This window comes from Sitophilus oryzae, unplaced genomic scaffold, assembly GCF_002938485.1.
Source record: "Sitophilus oryzae breed Bouriz unplaced genomic scaffold, Soryzae_2.0 scaffold_172_pilon_pilon, whole genome shotgun sequence".
Lineage (NCBI taxonomy): Eukaryota > Metazoa > Arthropoda > Insecta > Coleoptera > Curculionidae > Sitophilus > Sitophilus oryzae.
This window is the reverse complement of record NW_022146424.1, coordinates 6,819,382-6,839,492: the sequence shown is the minus strand read 5'-3', so window position 1 is coordinate 6,839,492 and position 20,111 is coordinate 6,819,382. Positions and strand designations below refer to the sequence as shown.

Sequence of the window (20,111 nt, the reverse complement as noted above, 5' to 3'; positions counted from 1 at the left end):
CCAAGGAGAACGACAGTTTGTATTGAAATGAAATTTTGTGAGCATATGTAGGTTAATTCAGAGCAATTTTTAAATATATAGGGAGTTCTATAGGGTGTCCCCAAAAAAGTTACATATCAAAGTTGTGTTTTTTATAATGGAACACCCTATATATTAATTGATTTTCGGATTCTGGGAGAAAAATAAAGGTGAGTTTTATAAGAGAAGTATATGACTAAAATGTAAGATTTTTGACATATTTAATATTTTCTAGAAATAAAGAACAATTTTTAAATTACAATAAAAGCTACCTAAATTGGAATTTACCCGGTATAGCCTAATATGTAGTTAAATTAACTATTGTACTTTAAATCAAATTAAAACTTGATTCAAAAAGTTATACAGGGTGAGACAAAATTAATATTGAAGATTGGTAGCATTTAACAGCATGTTACTCTTTTATTTTAAATGGAACACCCAGTATATTATTTCGTGATATGGGAATTAATGTCTCTTCAAAATACTATTAAGGTTGCCTACCCCTCAAACAAATATTTTCCTAGATATTTTCATTTGCATTATTTGATCTGAGTAGATCTTTATTATTTGATAAAATCTAGGGTGGCTGTGATATGTCTGACGTTACTTCAACATAGCTGTCTAATTAGTCCAACTTTAACAGCTAGTTATCATTTTGTGTCAGTTAAAACAAAAAATTCTCAGAACTTTGCTGAAAATGCAAATTTATCCTACATCAGAGAGAATTGATACGATTCTATTTAGTTGGTGAATGCAATTTGCTATAGAATACTTAAATGCTCCTGATTTTATCTAGTCTGGATTTTTTTATGGGGATATGTTAAAGACAGTGTTTACAAATGTCGACCAAGACCCAAGACAAACCCAACTATTATTGTCGACAACATGAGAGAAATTATTGTAGCAGGTAAAACTCCACATATGCCTTTTAGAATGAAAAGATCCCTTTGAAAAGACAATCATTTATTGCAGTTAACAGGAACGGAAGCATTTTGAGCATTTGATTTCATCTAACTAATTTTTGTCACATAATTATAGGTTTATATCTAGTTTTAATTCTGTAATAATTAAAATATGTTTTAAACGTGTATCTTTTTATTACCGTTGAGTATTTTACTCAACAATTTTTAATTTTTGTTAAATTAACAAAAGGTACCTATATCACACAGCCACCCTAGATTTTTTCAAATAATAAACATCTACTGACGCAAATACATAAAAATTAAAATATCTAGTCTGAAGGGTAGGAACCTTAATAATATTTTGAAGATATATAGATTCCCCATTGAACACCCGAAAAATATACTGGGTGTTCCATTTAAAATAAAAGAGTAACTTGCTTTTAAAAGTGTTTAAGACACGATGGTTACTGTAATAATTAAATATCAGGCTATACAAGGTCAACTAAAATTTAGGTAGCTGTTATCGAAAGTTAAAGTGAGTAAAACTCACCTTTATTATTTTCCTAGAATCCGAAAATCAATTAATATATAGGGTGTTCCATTAGAAAAAACACAACTTTAATGTGTAACTTTTTTTGGGAACACCCTGTATAATTCTTTATATTTTTATAAAATGCTTTCAGTTAACGTACATAAGTTATCAAAATTTCATTTCGATATAAACTACCGTTCTCCTTGGAGCTTCCGCGGCGTATGAGAGGCGCCAACCTGTATGCTAATACTAACTTATTTGGAAACTCACTTCTAATTTCATATAGATATCCTTACCTTTATAATCATGAGTAATCGACGTTTGCAAATCTAAGTCCTGAGAAGATCCAAAAGCAATCAGCGAAAATCCCAGAACAAGAGCAAGATGACCCATATTCCTTCTTCTCCCTTAAACGATTCTCATTCAAGGTCTAAAATTAATTTGCTGTTGTAGATGTCTGAAACAAAGCACAATATTTCATTAACAGACGACGATGCGATAGAAACATGCGAAACTAAAATTTACCCTAGATATTCTGATGAAGATTGTTAGTCATTATGGGGTTGACTAAAAATAGACCTTAATAATAAACTTCATTGCACGTTAAAGAATCGTAAAAGTACGGAATAGAAATGGAGGTAATGAACGTTAAGATAATAATAAACTTAATTTTTTGTAGGTCTCGTAATGTAGTCAATATTTGCTTGATCGCTTATTGACGATTATACAGGGTGGTCCGAACTGTATTCTGAAACTTCGGCACATATTCTGCAGATAAAAATAAGTAAAAAAGTTCGTATACATGTATGACCTAAAATGCTTCGTTTCCGAGATACAGGGTGTAGAAATTTCAATTTTATTTCGATTTTTCCAAATAATTTATGAAGTAACGTCAATATTTGGATGAAAATTGGTGTCGGGAAGTTTTTTGAGAAGAGAAATTTGATTTTGTTTTTAATACGACTTCCACTTGTAGAGGGCGTCACCTATGTATATATCATTTAACTGGTTTGAAGAGTAAAAAAGGGTTCCGTACCCAAAGGGTTTGGTTTGGTTTGGTTTCGGGAACGCTATTACCTATTACTATAACTTCGCTGTCTGTCCGTCCGTCTGTCACAAAGGTCTATCTTTATCTTATGAACCATTATAGTTAGACAGTGGAAATTTTTACAGATAATGTATCTATGTTGACGCTATAAGAACAAATACTAAAAACAGAATTAAATAAATGTTTATAAATAAAAAAGTACTTTCACTAAACATTATCTTTTAAGTAAGAATTTTACAAAGAATCTTTCAAGTCCTCGGTGGCCGCGTGGTTAAAGCGTTAGGACTTTACGCTGCTATGACGTTGGAGCCGTAGTAAGGCAGGTTCGAATCCTAGTCAAGGCGACTTTTTTTAATCGTTTGTTTTTTAATTTTTACATATTTTTACATATTTATTTTTACTTTTTACATATTTATTATTGATTAATACAATTTTTAGTAATGTGTTTCTTCATTTTTTTTAAATTACTTATACGCGCATTCAAAATTTCAGCTAAATCGAAAAAAAAGTTTATAATAATAGGTATAGTGTCTAATGTTGTATAGATAATGAATGGTACGAAACCCTTCGTGCGCGAGTCCGACTCGCACTTGACCAATTTTTAGTATTTGTTCTTATAGCGGCAACATAGATACATTATCTGTAAAAATTCCGGGCAGATCCACAAAATGACAACCACAGCGGAGAGATAGTTAATTCCGACTTGTCGGAAAATGTCGGTTAGATATTAAGTCCCGAACGGGAGATAGCGGCCTGCGTGCAATGGTAGTACTTTCGTACCTCCGAGGTGCACTATCGATAGTAAAAGGATGGTAAAAGGCTTTTTTTCAGGCAAGCCAAATTATAAAATAGAAAACAAATTTCTTGCAATATAGGTATATAATAAAATCATATATAAGGATTCTTGCCACTTAATTGCTGATATAGAAATTTAATTCTACGCTGTCTTTGTCATAAGATCAACCTGCTCTCACTACTGGTTTCGGAGCCCTACTCCATCATCAGGTGAGCTTGGGCAGATTTTTTATATTGGGCAGATTTGGCTTGCCAGAAAAAAAGCCTTTTACCATCCTTTTACTATCGATAGTGCGCCTCGGTGGTACGAAAGTACAACCATTGCACGCAGGCCGCTATCTCCCGTTCGGGACTTAATATCTAACCGACACTTTCCGACAAGTCGGAATTAACTATCTCTGCGCTGTGATTGTCATTTTGTGGATCTGCCCAAGCTCACCTGATGATGGAGTAGGGCTCCGAAACCGGTAGTGAGAGCAGGTTGATCCACATTATGACAAACACAGCGTAGAATTAAATGTCTATACCAGCAGTTAAGTGGCAAGAATCCTTATATAATTTTATTATACTATGAGAGGATAAATTATAATTTGCAATATTAGTGGTATACTTGTTTTAATCAACTAGTGCTTAAATTTTTTATGAACATCTTCTCAAATTATAATTATGTAGAGTATTAGATAAGTGGTAAGAGGTAATAACAATTAAAATCCAACCAAAAGAAATAAATGGCTACTATGACACTATGACGTCTCTTCCGTCTTACTGCATGAATACAGTTCTATGGTACAATGACTAAAAAATTAATGAGAGAAAAATACATTTCGGAATAAACAAATTTTGAAACATTGTTTGTAATCGGTTTATGGTTGTAATGGGTAAAATTTGGTAATTTTGTTAGTCATTACTGTCGTATCTATTTAGTCATACAGCGGGGAGTTAAATCAAATAACTACCCCATTTATAACACGAGCGTGTATGATTCACGTCCTAACGAGACGCGATTAAGGATTTTATTTCCGCCGTGCACGCGATAAAAGGACAATATTAAATCCCTAATATGCCAGTTTAAAATTTAATTTTGTACCACAAAGACTTTAAATAGAAATTAAAGAAAATATTAATTTATTTTGATAATATACAATTTTATTTTCAACTAGCGTGTACCAGCAACTTCGTCCGCTTCGAATTAATCATTTGTAATGGTGATGATAAAGCAGAGCAAGAATTTCCATTAACTGGATAACATTTTCTCACATTTATGTCAGCATGAGAAAAAACAATATGGCGATATTATTATATAACTTGGTAATATTTGAGGGGTAGTTTCATCTCGTTGGAATTTAATTTAAACAAAATAAAATATACGTGTTTAAGCGTTTTTTAAATAAAAAAAAATTGTAATATTTAAGGGGTGGTTTCACCCCCTTGGAACTGGAATTTCAAAAAATCCCTTCTTATCGAACATCTACACCCTAGAATCAACCTGTATGCCAAAATTGAGCTTCTTACGTTGAGTGGTTTGAGCAGGATCTTGATGAATCAGTATGTCAGTCACTTAAGGATTTTATATATTAGTATAGATAGATTGGCTATTTTAGAGAAACTATTATCACAGATTATACAGATTATAATCTTTGATATTTTTTATAATTTTAGTTTTTTCTTTATTGTTTTTCGTTGTTCCAATTTTCGGAATCGGGTACTAGTTAGGTGACTAGTTTGCGCACATAGCACGCCCACTTATGGCCTCTAAATTGTGCACAGCGCCTGACCGGCACAGTTATTAGAGAGATATCGGAAAACCGAATACTTTACGAATATCGTTACAACCGAATATCGTTACGATATGCGCGAGTCAATTTTTAACGCAACACCCGCTAATAACGTTACCGCCTGACGTAATTTGCGGATCAATTACACCAAGCGCTCTTTCTAAATAACCTCTGATAACGTTTAAAAATTGCTTAAATGGGCATGTGCGGGTATTTGACAACAGGAGCCGGCCGGCGAGATCTTTTATTTTAGGTTATATTTGAATTGTTTTGAATTATTGCTTTAGTTTTATTAGGTAATTTGATATTTATGTAGCTAGGATTAGTTTTAATTAAATAAATATGGCCCAAAATATGGATTCCACCTCTTCCAATACTAAAGAACCTATAAAGAGTCTTAGGTTTACAGCAGATGACGACTTAGCCCTTCTAAGAGAATTTGTTGCTTGTTGCCCTAAACCCACTAGCAGACGTTGAACAATAAAGCACTGGAAATAAGCACTTTAGCCCTTTAGTTTTAAAATACCTAGTAAACAAAACAATTTCAAAGTTTTAAATTCAAAGTTAGGTTAAATTTAAGTAGCGGACGCGACGCGATCAGAATTCTTTCCGGTTCGATAACTATAAATGAAGAGAGTTAATACCACCTCACGTAAAGGAAATAACACCTGGCAACGTCCATGCACGCTATTCGGTTTAGCGATATCTCTCTATTACGCTGTTTATTGTTATTTTACGCGAGTTTATTTTTGCGCACAGGAAATTTGACTCGTTTGCACATCGTCATAAAAAATAATTTTCGTACCACGAATTAGGGACAAGATTTTTATCTGTATACTTATAGGATACCTAATCTGTGCTATTATTAGTTATTAGGTAAGGTAAAATCAACGGTCTAAGACACTCGAAGAAATTTCACGAAGGACTTACGACCGTGAAAAATCAAGGATTTTTCTTGATTTAAGTAAGAACAATTTTAGGTTTGTCACGGGGGTTTGGTTTGGTTTTTGATGCGTGACATTTCATTTCAACAGATTGAACTGTGTGTATTTTAAATAATAAAAAAATGAGTAAATTTGAAAATTTTGAGAAATATAATATGTTAGATTGTTATATTGTGTCTAACAAACATAAGTAAATGGCAGCTGATTTATATTTTGAGCGGTATCCAGAGCGCGAGCAACCAAACCCAGCCATTTTAAAAGGTTAGAAGATAGTTCAATCAATTTTGGATCTTTTCAAAAACTGCGTCCGAAAAATTATCAGAAAGAAGGTGAAGAAAATCAATATGTTAATGTCCTCGGAGCCGTAAAACTAGATCCAACAACATCAAGTAGAGCTATTGAAATACTGTTAACGGCGGCGTGCGGAGACGGTATCAACTCTGTCTAGATAATAATGGGCAGCAGTCTGAACATTTAATGTAGTCTTCGTGTTTTTATTTTTTTATATTAACTGAGCAGCCCGGTTGAAGTAACCTCTTGAGTTTATATTAAAATATGTTCTTTTGTTTCTGTCACACTTATTTTTTATTTGCTTCGTATTGTTCGATTTTATTTAATTGCTAATTCATGTATTCGGCTCCGAGGACATTAACATATTGATTTTCTTCATCTTCTTTCTGATAATTTTTCGGACGCGGTTTTTGAAAAGATCCAAAATTTGATTGAACTATCTTCTAACCTTTTAAAAATGGCTGGGTTTGGTTGCTCGCGCTCTGGATACCGCTCAAAATATAAATCAGCTGCCATTTACTTATGTTTGTTAGACACAATATAACATTCTAACATATTATATTTCTCAAAATTTTCAAATTTACTCATTTTTTTATTATTTAAAATACACACACTTCAATCTGTTGAAATGAAATGTCACGCATCCATCAAAGGTATGTCCCGATCACCATGACAACAGTTTACTTTGTTACTCGGCGCGGCCTACTATCTACTAAGTGGATATTTTAAGAAAAATTTGAAATGTTGAGGTTAATAGTGAAAATAAATATAGAGTGTTATATATTTTCGAGAAGCCCATGCCAAGCTGAATATGAAAATTTAAAAATATACAGGGGGTTCTATTAAAAAAAAACATAAGTATAGTTAATATCCGAAAAAATATTTTTTTTGAAAAAAGTCTGACTACGCCACTGCATTCTACACAGAAAAGTTCTTTTAGAACGTATAATTCATTTTTCCATGGTTGCTGAAATAAACAAACTATCGAACATCTTTAAAAAGTACAAAATTTGAGAATCCCCCTGTAGCTTCGAAACCGATTAAGATAGCCACGATCCGTTTGCGCCATTGTAATTTTTTCAAAAAAAGAACCCGATACTGCAGTATCAAAATTTGAATATTTCTCACGGTTTCCTAGATACCCTATAGAAACAACCAAAATGGTCCACCCTGTACTCGACTGTATGATGAGTTATAGCTCAAGAAAGAGAGATATAATAGATCCTGTGATAGATCTGTATGGTCGCGGTGATTAACTTCTCCCCTCCCATACAATCCAGCTAATGTTTAATGACCACACACAATTAATAAAAGAAATATATACCATAAAACATTCATTATCTTCCACAAACATTAACACCACCAAACATTCAAAATAAACATTCTCGTTATTTGTCAGGCGTCAACCACTACAAACCAACAATTATTCAGGACTAGTTCGTGTTTTAAAAAGAACAACAAAACGAGAATAATTTAGTTCGTACAACGCGCAACGTTTTGTCTCCATTCATCATGGCGTAATTTTCGTTCTCTATTACCGACGGTAATTTTCCTAAATAGAAAAAGCAGCTACGCCCACTCTTATTCTGGCTCACTGGTTCAAAATAATTATCCATAAGTCTCTAAAATCTGGAGAAAACCAGAGTTGACATTTAATAATTTGTCCGTGTTCTCCTGATTGTTTCTGGAATTGATTACTGTCAGAAGAGGATTTCTATTGTGACTATGTCAAATAATTAAAGTTGATTAATATTATTGAATGATGTATTTACACAAGAACGTTATAAATATATATACCGGGTGCGTCTCAAAAGTGGCTCACCTCTATAACTTTTTTATTTTTTCAGATAAAACAACGATATTTGGTACGTTAGTAGGATGACATAAATTGGGATTGATTGACGTATTCAATTGTTTTCGGTCACTTCCGGTTTCACCGGAAATGACTACAACTTTTGATTTTTAAATGACACCCTCGGTATTTTTTTACTTTATTCGATAGAAAATGACACTCTGAATCGAATGACATATAATATGTCAACTTTTGACATTTTGGCATATGGTTTATTTGAAATTGTAACATGCGGTTCATAACGACAATTTGACTCAAAATACGAAGTGTGTGGTATCAAATTCTTCGTAAAAAATGCTTTTTCCAAATATGCTTGGCTCATTAGCATTAGCCTTTGTTCCATTTGAAAAAATTGAGATATGATTAAAAATACGATTTGGGCATCTTTTAACCGGCCAGGACAAGACACTAAAAACATTAGACGATCAAATCTATTTTTCCAAGGCTCCTTGATTAAAAATTAGTGTTTTTAACACAGCCATGGCATTCTAGATTGAAATTTAAAATAGAATTTGATTTTGAGCGACTATGTCAAAAATTGACATATGATATGTCATTCGATTCAGAGTGTCATTTTCTATCGAATAAAGTAAAAAAATACCGAGGGTGCCATTTAAAAATGAAAAGTTGTAGTCATTTCCGGTGAACCCGGAAGTCACCGAAAACAATTGAATGCGTCAATCAATCCCAATTTATGTAATATACTAACATACCAAATCTCGTTGTTTTATCTGAAAAAATAAAGAAGTTATAGGGGTGAGCCACTTTTGAGACGCACCCGGTATAATTCAGGTAAAATGTTACATTATACCACAGATTATACGAAACACTATGTTTGGTAAAACAATTAAGTCAGCTATTATATCGAATTTACATATCAGAAAGATGTTAAAACTAACTTTTTTTTCTGCTAATCTAACCCTTTGAGGACTCATTCAGAACCTCGATATTACCTGAATAAATTAGTAGTTTCAGTTTTACTTTATCCGTAGTTTACGATCATTCACAATGTCTAAAAAATGCAATTAAAATTAATAGAATATCCTTGCAACAGTTTCAGGTAGTCAGTTATATTCATAGGGAAAACCTAATAATTGGCTTATAAAACAAATAATGATATATTATTTTATTAGGAGTAAAAATGAGACTTTCTGTGCTAGTGTTGCACAAGACAAGAATTCTTGTCTTGAAAATCAATTTCTTGTCTTGTCTTGAAATTAAGAAAAGAAATTTTCAAAGTCTTGTCTTGCAGATTTCTTGAATGGCAAAGTCTTGTCTTGTCTTGCAAGACTCTTGAAATTTTACATTCTAACAAAAAGGTAATAATATTTCTATATTTTATTTCATAGAAACCGTCGTTTATCGTGGTTTATGTTCTATTTTGGTTACTCGTTTGTTACTTTGATTTTTTATGGTATTTATTTTATTTTTTTATTATGGAAGGTTGGTTGGAAAAGGTTGGACACAGGGTGGTCATGCTAGAGTGTAGAGTGCTAAAGTGTATTTGCGCTATTTGATACTACTTTTTGTTCGTGGAGCAATTTCGTGCATGAAAAATAGTACCAAATAGCGTGCTCCATGAACCCATCATTAGTTTCAACTACCGTTAGTTTTGTTTATAATATCATTATACCAATATAATTTTGTGTAGATCTAATAACAATCACCAATATACAGTTTGTTACCTCGAGTTTATTTTATTTCATTCTCAACTCTAAAACACTGGCTATGATAGAAAACAAAATGAACTGGTCAATATTAATGCCGGGTTTATACAATATTTACATAAGTCGTAATCATAATCACAGTCTTAATCACCGTCATAATCACAAAACAATTTTAATGTGCGTTTATAGAACATTTTCATAATCATAATTTTTATATCAGTGAAGTTGGGTAACATAATTAAAGGCTAAGTCCATGGTAGATGTCAACAGGTTTATAAGAAGTGGATAGTTTAACTTTTATAATTATGACTATGATTGTGATTATGACTATGTAAATGTTGTATAAACCCGGCATAACTTGCGCAAAGACCTAATTATCACTAAAAAAATGAGTCATTTCTAACTTTCAAGAAATATTGAATTCAAGAAATCTTGCAAGACTCTTGAAATTTCTTGCGTATTAAAATCTTGTCTTGTCTCGAAATTCAAGACAAGAAATTTTGCAAGTCTTGTCTTGAATTTCTTGCAAGAGTCTTGGTCTTGCAAGACTTTTTCAAGACTCTTGTGCAACACTAGGCTGTACGTTTGCCGAGGCACAAAAAGTCATTTTTACTCCGAACAGAACATGCTATTTTGTTTAAACGCCACAAATAAGTTTTTAAACAATTTGAAACGTTCCAAATAATGTAAAAAGATTTAAAAGCCATACTTGAGTCATACTTTTCTTTATGTAATTATTATCTATCGAGAAACTATGGTTACACTCGTTAAATTTGACATTTTATGTCAGTTTAATAATATATTTTCGTGCTTTTTAGGCGTAAAAGTGCTTTACTTTTGTGTCTAGGCGTTAAAATGACTTTTTTATATTGTCAAGATCATTGCCTGGAAACTTATATGGTGAAATTTTGATAAAATAATTTAGTACTCACTAAAAACACGGTATGTCGTTAGTGGTAGGAAAAATAATTTTTAGAGGTTAATAGTTTATTTGGTTGCCTGTGATATGCATATACAGGGTGTTTCCTAATTAATCTAAAAAATAAAAAATCGTTAGAAACCGGCTTAAGGCGGGCTCTTAATAAATATATTTATTTTTTTCTCGGCAACTGTAGATCAGAAAGGAAGTACTTTAGACCCAAAGGTTATATAAAAATTGTTTTAAGAACACATGATGAGGAATCACACCAAAATTTTTTAGACTAATTAGAAAACACCCTGTATATTGTCAACTTGACAATGATTGTTGATAAATCAAAAAATACCTTTTCTGTGAAAAAAGCCCGATTTTCGCAGGAAAAATTTTGGTTTTTATTGAATTTGGGCCTGCGTCTGCAAATACCGGTATGTTTTTTAATATTCATCTATCTAAATTTTAAATATCATAGTCAGAAATAATTTCATTATTTATTAACTGTAAAAATGGTATACTTATAAGTTTTATCAAATATTGTGATTGTAGTCAAAATTGTGTTAGTTAGACCTTGTAGTCAAAATTTATATTTAATAAACTGTAAAATATATATATTCTTATGTTTTATTAAAGTTACTCTGATATACTAATATATCAGTGTAACTTTAAAACTAAATCCTTTGAAATCAAATATAAACATAAAAAATATTTACAGCAGAAAAGGCGAAGGCGCTGGGTTAAACGTAGTGTCTACTAAGAACACGGAGGGGCGCTTTGATCCAAAATTTTACTATTAAGTTTCATATCTATCTTAATAGAAGATTATTTTCTTTTATCTATGGTCAAGATTGTCAATCACGTTGCAACAATTAATACTTTTGTGACGTTTGAAAAAAACCTTTTATTTCTAACTACAATTTATCTTAATAGATGATAATCAAAGTCCAAAATGTATAATTAGTAGAAAAACATAAAGCTTCATTAAGAACCTCGCAATTAGTGGAATGAATTAGTGGTTTCAATTACACTTTATACTTTTTAGTTCACTATCATTCACAATGTTTAAAAAACACAATTAAAATTAATAGAATATACTAGCAATTAGCTTGCGTTAGTCAGCTGTATCCATAGAGAAAGCCTAATATTTAGCTTATAAAACATCAACTTTTGATTTCTAACCACAATTTCTCTTGACGGAAGATAATCAAAGGCCAAAATGACATTTCTCGCAAATTTTGAACTATAATTAGTGGAAAAATTAAAAGTTTGATAACTTTTTCTACTAACTGAAAATGTCTACCACTAATTTTTACGTTCTAAATGCTTACATTGAAATTAAGAGATGAACAAACTTCTACGCTAATTGAATATACTAATTTATTCCACTAATTTTGAAGTTCTGAATGAAGCTTTAGTTCCTATTTTCTTAGATGTAGGCCTAATTTTAATCATCAAAAAAAACTTCAAAAAATCGATTTTTTTACCGAGTTAAAGCATTGAGGCCTAGAAACGCTTATATATTTTTGAAATCTACATAAAATTTGAAACCTAAATCAAGGATCAAAACTTTATGACCATGTTTACTATTTTTCTTAGAGCTCTAAAAATACGCAGAAAATGTCCAAAAATTAGCAATTTTTCGACATATTTCCGTACACACTTATTGGAAAGTTTATCTTAGTAATTAATTAATTAGTAACTTAAATACTTAGTAACATTAAGTATCATCCCTTTCAGAACAAAGAAACACATTAAAAATGGAAAATGGTCTAGTTTTAAATAAATTTATTGATTTTATAAAAGATAGAAAACAAAATCAAAAATGTCTTTCATTGCTGACAAAAAATAATTTAGATGATATTTGTAATTTTGGCTTTGAAAAAGTCGATTATACTATTTGCTAGTATTTTAAGTTTTTCTAAAGCGGTCCCAAGAATATTATGGCGCAAAATAGTCGTTCTATATGCATATTAACATTGCAAGAGATTTGCATAAATTTACCGCAGTAAAGTAAAGCACCGCGTAATCTTAAATATACAGTGCGAAAAAAATTAAGCGGCAAAAAATATGATTTATTTTCTAAAAATTTTTCATATAAATTTATTGGGCTATTTTAGATGAATCAAAATCATATTACTATCAATTGAATAGAGTTAAGGTTGAAACATTTGGTTTTAATACAGCTAAATAAAAGATTAATTTACCAAAATATACCAGAGGACCTTTCCTAGATTTAAGTAAGAACAATCTTCGGATTGTCACGGGGTCTTCATAGCCTCAATGAACACGTCAGTAGATTGAAGCTAAGAAACAACTGGAATGCAGATTCTGTAGGGAAAATGGGGAAACACCAGAACAACTCATCACTAACTGCGTCGAGATGACAACCATTCCTGCCATAAACTTTTGTACGACTAATATCGGAGATGGAGAACTAACCTCTGTACAACCGTCTCAGATATTGGCTTTTGCCAAAGCCCTGAGATTGTATGATGAGTTATAACTCAAGAAAGGGGGACAGAATAGATCTATAATGTCGCGGTCATAGACTTAAAATAAAATATAGACTACACTATTTACATCTCAACGCGGACAGACATTATTTTTTGTACACATGTTTACTTCTGGGTACAGTCGACCGAGCCTTCCTCATCCAGCCTATGTTGTCACGTCTTTAATATTATCAATATTTTTTTTCTTGTTATACACATATATTGAGATATTAATACTACAGTTTAATAAAGTAGGTTTTAATATTCCAGAGATGTATTAAATAGTCCTTATACTACTAAATTTAAGTCGGATACTGTTTAAAAAGGATAAGTTCTTTACAATATGACAACACCGATTAGTGGCGAGGGAGCCTATTCATTCATTTATTACCTTGTAGTACGCGTCGCACGTGTGCGGTAAAGCTTTGTTGCCACTATGTCCCCGGCTGTATTAACGCATTTTCTTAGCTTGTAGTCCTTAAGTGTTTATTTTATTGACTTTTTCTGTTCAAGAACTATAAAATATGGTTCGTCAGTGCCAAATTTGCAAGAAATTTGACTTAAATAATCCATTTAAGTCTTGAAACGACTTTCGACCGGTAGGCAACTCTGAATTTACCCATTAGGAGTCAGTGGCGTTGTTGTAGAAAGGCGCTTATTTAGATAATATTTTAGTAAAATGTAAAATCTGAATTTTTTCTCTTACATTACATTATTTACTTACTTACATTGTAACAAAATCATAATTATAACCCTGTTAATAATTAATAATGTTTTTATTAAAAATATATTCCGGTTTATTCTAAAATTATCTTGAGAATCTAAAATAACATACAAGAATTTTAAAATGATATTACATTATGAAACAATATTTTTTAATATACCGGGTCGTCTCAAAAGTGGCTCACCCCTATAACTTTTTTATTTTTTCAGATAAAAAAAAACAGATTTGTATGTTAGTAGGTATATGACATAAATTAGGATTTATTGACATATTCAATTGTTTTTGGTCTCTTCCTGTTTCACCGAAATGATTACATCTTTTGATTTTTAAAGGCACCCTCGGTATATTGCTACTTTATTCGATAAAAAATGATACTCTGAATAGAATGACATATCATATGTCAACTTTTGACATTGTCGCTTAAAAACAAAACCTATTTTAAGTTTTAATCAAGGAGCCTTGGAAAAATAGTTTTGATCGTCTAATGGGTTTCGAGTCTTGTCTAGGCCGGTTAAAAGATGTACAAATCGTATTTTTAATCATACATATGTCAATTTTTTCAAATGGAACAAGGGTGACTCATTAGCATATTTGGAAAAAGCATTTTTTTATGAATATATTGATACCACACACTTGGTATTTCGAGTCAAATTGTCGTTATGAACCGCGTGTTACAATTACAATTAAACCATATGCGAGAATGTCAAAAGTTGACATATGATATGTCATTCTATTTAGAGTGTCATTTTCTATCGAATAAAGTAGAAATATACCAAGGGTGCCGTTTAAAAATTAAAAGTTATAGTCATTTCCGGTGAAACAGGAAGTGACCAAAAACAATTGAATGCGTCAATCAATCCTAACTTATGTCATGTACTAACATACTAAATCTTGTTTTTTTATTTGAAAATATAAAAAAATTATGGGGGATGAGCCACTTTTGGGACGCACCGGTATAATAAAGACAGTACCGAGTTAAATAAATGTAGTTTTCATTTTATCCACTTCCTATCACCTTCCTTGCTTTAATGGAACAGATTTATGTTTTCTCTAATTTACATAAGACATCACTTAACCAGAAAAAAAATTACAACAATCATATTTTTTTTTCTCTCCCTGTCGCCGATTCTATTATATCTGTGGAATAGATCCTGTTTTGATTAATATTAGGGGTTGTAAATGTTTGACTAAAATTAATAATTTATTATTAATTTCAAAAATTACGTCATTTCGATTATAAAATTTCTTCTATAACGTGTATTTTATTATTTTTATCCTTTTTGGACTCTAAGACGTTTTTTCTAAACTTTTATTTAAAAAACCTGTCCTAAATCTTAATAAAATATAAAAAAGTTTAAATACGATATATTTTTAATTTAATTATAGCTTCATTAATATAAAAAAATTACCCGGCTATGATATGGAGAGTTCAGGTGCACTTGAGAAACGAAAGACAGTGTTGTGTTTCTCGGCAGAGTCGTCAGGGAACGACCGTTACGACAGAGACAACCTATCTATCGCTCGTGTCGCACTCGTTATAACCTAAAACAATAACACAACAATAACAAGACAGTGTCTGACCGCATGTTCCAGCTATTTATGAATGAGATGCTCAGTCTATATTTTATTTTAAGTCTATGGTCGCGGTGATTGAATTCCTCCCTCCCCTACAATCTACAAGACGCGCGTTTCGCTGACCATCTTAGTATCAGCAGCAGATGATTAAAAATCAATTTTTAAGCATCTGCTGATGATGCTGCTAACATAATTAGCAAAGATCGTGTCCAGTGTTAAATGTTAGTGTTTATAAATTAACAAACAAACAACAAACAACGCTTTATTGTACGAAAAGCCAAAACGGCTTCATCGACAAAGCACTCACAAAACAAATAAAAACACAAAATAAATACAAACAACAAAAAATACACAATACAAATAATAAAATTCAAAAAAATTAAAGTCATTAAGTCATTAAAATTAAGTCATTAAAATAACAAAAAGAATATACATGGACAATTGCAGAACAGTACGCAGTAAACAGATATAATTTTAGAGTTATAAAATATTAAATACTTGAGACGTTTAACCAGTGTGTGAGATGATCAAAATTTTAAAATTCAAAATTGTTCATAATTAAACATCAACAAAAAAATCGTTTACAGTATATAGGGCTCTCTCCAGTAAGTATGATTTTAGAGCTTTGCGAAATGCGGGAAAGAATGAAAGCGACTTGATATTCAAAGGCAGATGATTGTACATTTTTTTGGCATTGTACAGTATTGAACCTTTAACTAGTTCTGAGCTCGGGGTTGGCAGATAAAGATCGTGCTCCGCATTCCTAAATGGATAGTTATGAGATGGCCTTTCGGGAATAGCAGATATGTGCTTGCGGATTAAGCAAACGGATTCAAAAATGAATAAAGAAGGAAGAGTCAGTATTTTGAAATTTTTAAAGAAATTCTGGCAGTGAGTTCTACTGTTCAGTCCCAATAAATATCGAACCGCTCTCTTTTGAAGTCTGAAAATACGATCAAATTTTGTTGCGCAGCAAGTACCCCAAAACGGAAGGACGTAACGAAGATGTGACTCAAAAAGGGCATAATAGGCTATTCTAGAGGTTGAGAAGTTAAGTGCAATTAATATTAAGTGTTAAATATTAACTGTTTTTAAAAGGGGAGCATTTCACTAAGCTAACGTGTTTTTAAGTAGCCTGTTTATTTAGGTATGCTATATACAGGATGTTTCTATATCTTATAACTATCTATAATTTTTAACACATTTTTACATATTTGAAGCATCTACAATGGAATAATTAAAATATCAAGCCAAATTTATCTTCATCATTATTCTAACCCCATAATAAAAAATTTCAAATTATAGTTTCCTCAATTTCCCATTGACCACACAATCCGGTGTTTAACCGTAGTAAATTTTTGTTATTTTTTATATAAAATTCAATTGAAGTGATTAAAAAGTACTCTCTCAATACAAAAAGAAATGCAACGAAGTTACAATTAAATATAATAAAATAAAATATAATAAATCAAATTCAATACAAATTTCACTAGTTTGAAAATTGTGACGTCACCTATCAGCATTTGACTGAATAGTTGACAGAGGGACCGAGCCTCTGAAGAATAATATTATGGCGCGTCGAGTTCTCTGCTACCGTATTTACACCATATATCTTAAAATCATGTTAGATTTTTCTATTTTTATTAAGATCGTTAAAAATACATTTTTATGTAGGATTAATAATTAACACATTACTGCCATTTTTATCGAAGCACTAAACACTACCAAAGTTGTTCGAGGTTATATCTCTGAGGCGTTCGAGGGTTCGAGGTTAGATTTGTATTTTGTGGATTTGGCGTTTGGCGTTAATTTTTGTTTTATTGTTTTAATAATTATATTTATTATTATTTTTATTTTGTTTTAGTGTACCCTCTTGATTATTTTTGTAATGAAGGGTGTTAAAGTTTGTTTTGTGAAGAGCTGTAGGAATTACTATGGAGGCTCTCCAAAAAAAGTTTTTATTAATATAATGACACATGCCAAACCGCTTCGACGCCGGCCACCAGCGTCTCTGGTGGCAAACCGGGACACTTTTGATAGATGACGTCAGAGATTGCAAAACTGTAAATTTGAAATCATTAATATTGATTAATTTTAAAAAAAATGAGATGAAACTGAAGTAAAATAAAAAATACGGGTGTCATAAAATTGTACGAAGATTAATTATTTGCAATAAAAAAAAACTATGGTTAAACTCCGGATTCAAATATACAGGGTGTTTCAAAAAACATGTGCCATCTCTCGTGGGGAGATTCCTCACGTAAAAATAAGATTTATTTTTCATATCAACATTGGTCCGATTCTGCTTTGTTTCGTAGCTACAGGGTGTTAAAGTCTTAAGGTTTTTTGATTTATTGTAATTTTCTTCAAAGTACTTTTAGTGATTCGAATAACATTTTGAGGGTAAGAGTTACTATAAGTTTAATGCTAAAAAAGTGTCGATAAATTCATCAGGGACCTGCATATGGGTTATAACTAGAATATTTAAAAAAAACATGTGCGCCACCGATTTTCTTTTGATATCAAAATTGTGTAGGCTGTCTAATGCCAATTAAACGTTATCTCTTGATATTTTGTCGAATTCGGCCTCCTTGATGAGATAAAAGCAATTTTATTAATCACAATTAACTAAATTAAAATTAAAATAAATTATATATTTTACCTACTTTATTATTAAATATTATCACTATTAGTTATTATTAGTATTAGTCTAACCTACAGTAATTTCGAATAAAAAAATAATGGCATTTAAGGTAATTACAAAAAAACCTAATTTTAAAAAGTTTTAACATCCTATAAATCTAAAACTATGCATTTCTATGCCCAAGTTTATAGGAACCTATTTTTATATTTTTTTTATGAGAAATCAGTGAGTACTTATTTAAAACTTTTGCAAGTTAATGATATTAATTTTTTTTAAAGTTGCAATTAGACTTGGATCAAGACAAATTAATAAAAGTGCGTTTACCTCATAAAGGAGGCCAAAATCGACAAATTATCAAGAGACAACTTTTGATAGGCATTAAACACTATTTCGCTAACAAGTCAGTAGCGTACATGCTCTTTTTAGAAAAATATTCCAATGATAACATATATAGTAACTTTTACCCTAAAAATTTCATACGAAACGCTAAAAGTGCTTGGAAGAAAATTACAATAAATCGAAAAAATATCAAGATTTTAACACCCTGTAGCTACGAAACACAGCAGAATCGGACCTATGTTGATATGAAAAATAAATCTTATTGTTATGTGAGGAATATCCCACGAGAGATGGCACATGTTTTTTGAAACGCCCTGTATAACATAAAACTTCCGATGCACGAGCATAAAGTTCTGTATATGCGATGCTCTGACAGATAACAAAAAATATATTAGCGAATTTAAACCCAGTTAAATAAAATAAATAAAAAGAAGTGAACGTGTCCCAAAAATAATATTTTATTAAATTATTTCAAATATATTGACGAATATATTGATATTTTTCCCTAATACAGAAAGAAATACCACATTTAATACTCTTTTCATGATTTTAATCCATTTCATAATAACAGGACTCTTAATCTTGCCGACCTATAACTTGTAATTCTATAATATCTTTTCTTACCTCGATTCTTTTGTCTTGGCCCTTCTTCAGTCACCCGGATTCACCGATCGGTAGAATTTAGTTGAAATCTGTTCCCGATTTCTATGGATCGAGAAATAGACGACGTTTTGGGCCAGCCAGTTAGCCAGAGCTGACTCAGGGCCGACTGATATCTATCGACTGGAATGGGCGCCGGAAAACAAGTGAAGCTCGGGCAGACCGTCGCGACGCCATCTAGACCATGGATCATTAAGGGAGTAGAGTGGTACCCCTTTAATGGGCCGTACAGTTACAGAAGACGTGATATACAGGGTGGTACGAACAGTATTCTGGAAACTTCGGAAGCATATTCTAAAAATAGCGACGAGTAACCGTTCTCAAGATATTTAGAATGGAAATAGTCAATACATGTTTTTGTTGACAAAAAAAAGTAAACATGCTGAGTAGATAGTTATTTGACTGAAATGATAAATTTGGGAGCTTTTATTTTCTTAAATTAATCATGATCATCATGATAAAACAGTTTCTGTTCAACAGTTTTGACACACAAACATTTAAAATTTATTATTTCAGTCTAATAACTATTTAATCAACATGTTTAATTTATATCAATGATGACAGGTATTGATAAATTCGATTCGGAATATCTCCAGAACCATTACTCGTAGCGATTTTTACCAAGAGACATTTTTAACGTAAAAAACGTCGTAAATGTATATTTTTTTACTCAGTAGTTTTATTTAGGTACGGACAAAAAGTTATTACTCTTCAAAACAGTTAAAACACATATAAGTAGCGCTCCTTACAAATAGAAGTCATATTGACATCAAAATGAAATTTCTCATATCAAAAAAACACCCGGACACCAATTTCCATCCAAATATTGACGTTACTTCATAAATTATTTGGAAAAAATCGAAATGAAAATAAAACTTCTACACCCTGTATCTCCGAAACCAATAATTTTAGGACATACATTTATACGAACTTTTTTACT

The 20,111-nt window shown here is 31.4% G+C and overlaps 1 protein-coding gene across 5 annotated transcripts in view; it reads right to left on the bottom strand.

Moving 5' to 3' along the window:
- LOC115881611 (uncharacterized protein CG3556) overlaps positions 1-19,319 on the bottom strand; it is a 53,329-nt gene extending 34,010 nt beyond the window's left edge. For 2 of the 5 annotated variants that reach the window (XM_030899163.1, XM_030899164.1), the window contains exons 1-2: positions 19,136-19,319; positions 1,749-1,909 (exon numbers count right to left, since the gene is read on the bottom strand). In XM_030899163.1, coding sequence (XP_030755023.1) covers positions 1,749-1,845 — 97 coding nt within the window. In that variant the 5' untranslated portion in view covers positions 1,846-1,909; positions 19,136-19,319. Of the gene's footprint in view, positions 1-1,748; positions 1,910-1,977; positions 2,085-7,629; positions 7,751-19,135 lie in introns of those variants that run through there. The other 3 variants (XM_030899160.1, XM_030899162.1, XM_030899161.1) reach the window with 3 other exon arrangements.
- Between the last annotated feature and the right edge of the window lie 792 nt (positions 19,320-20,111).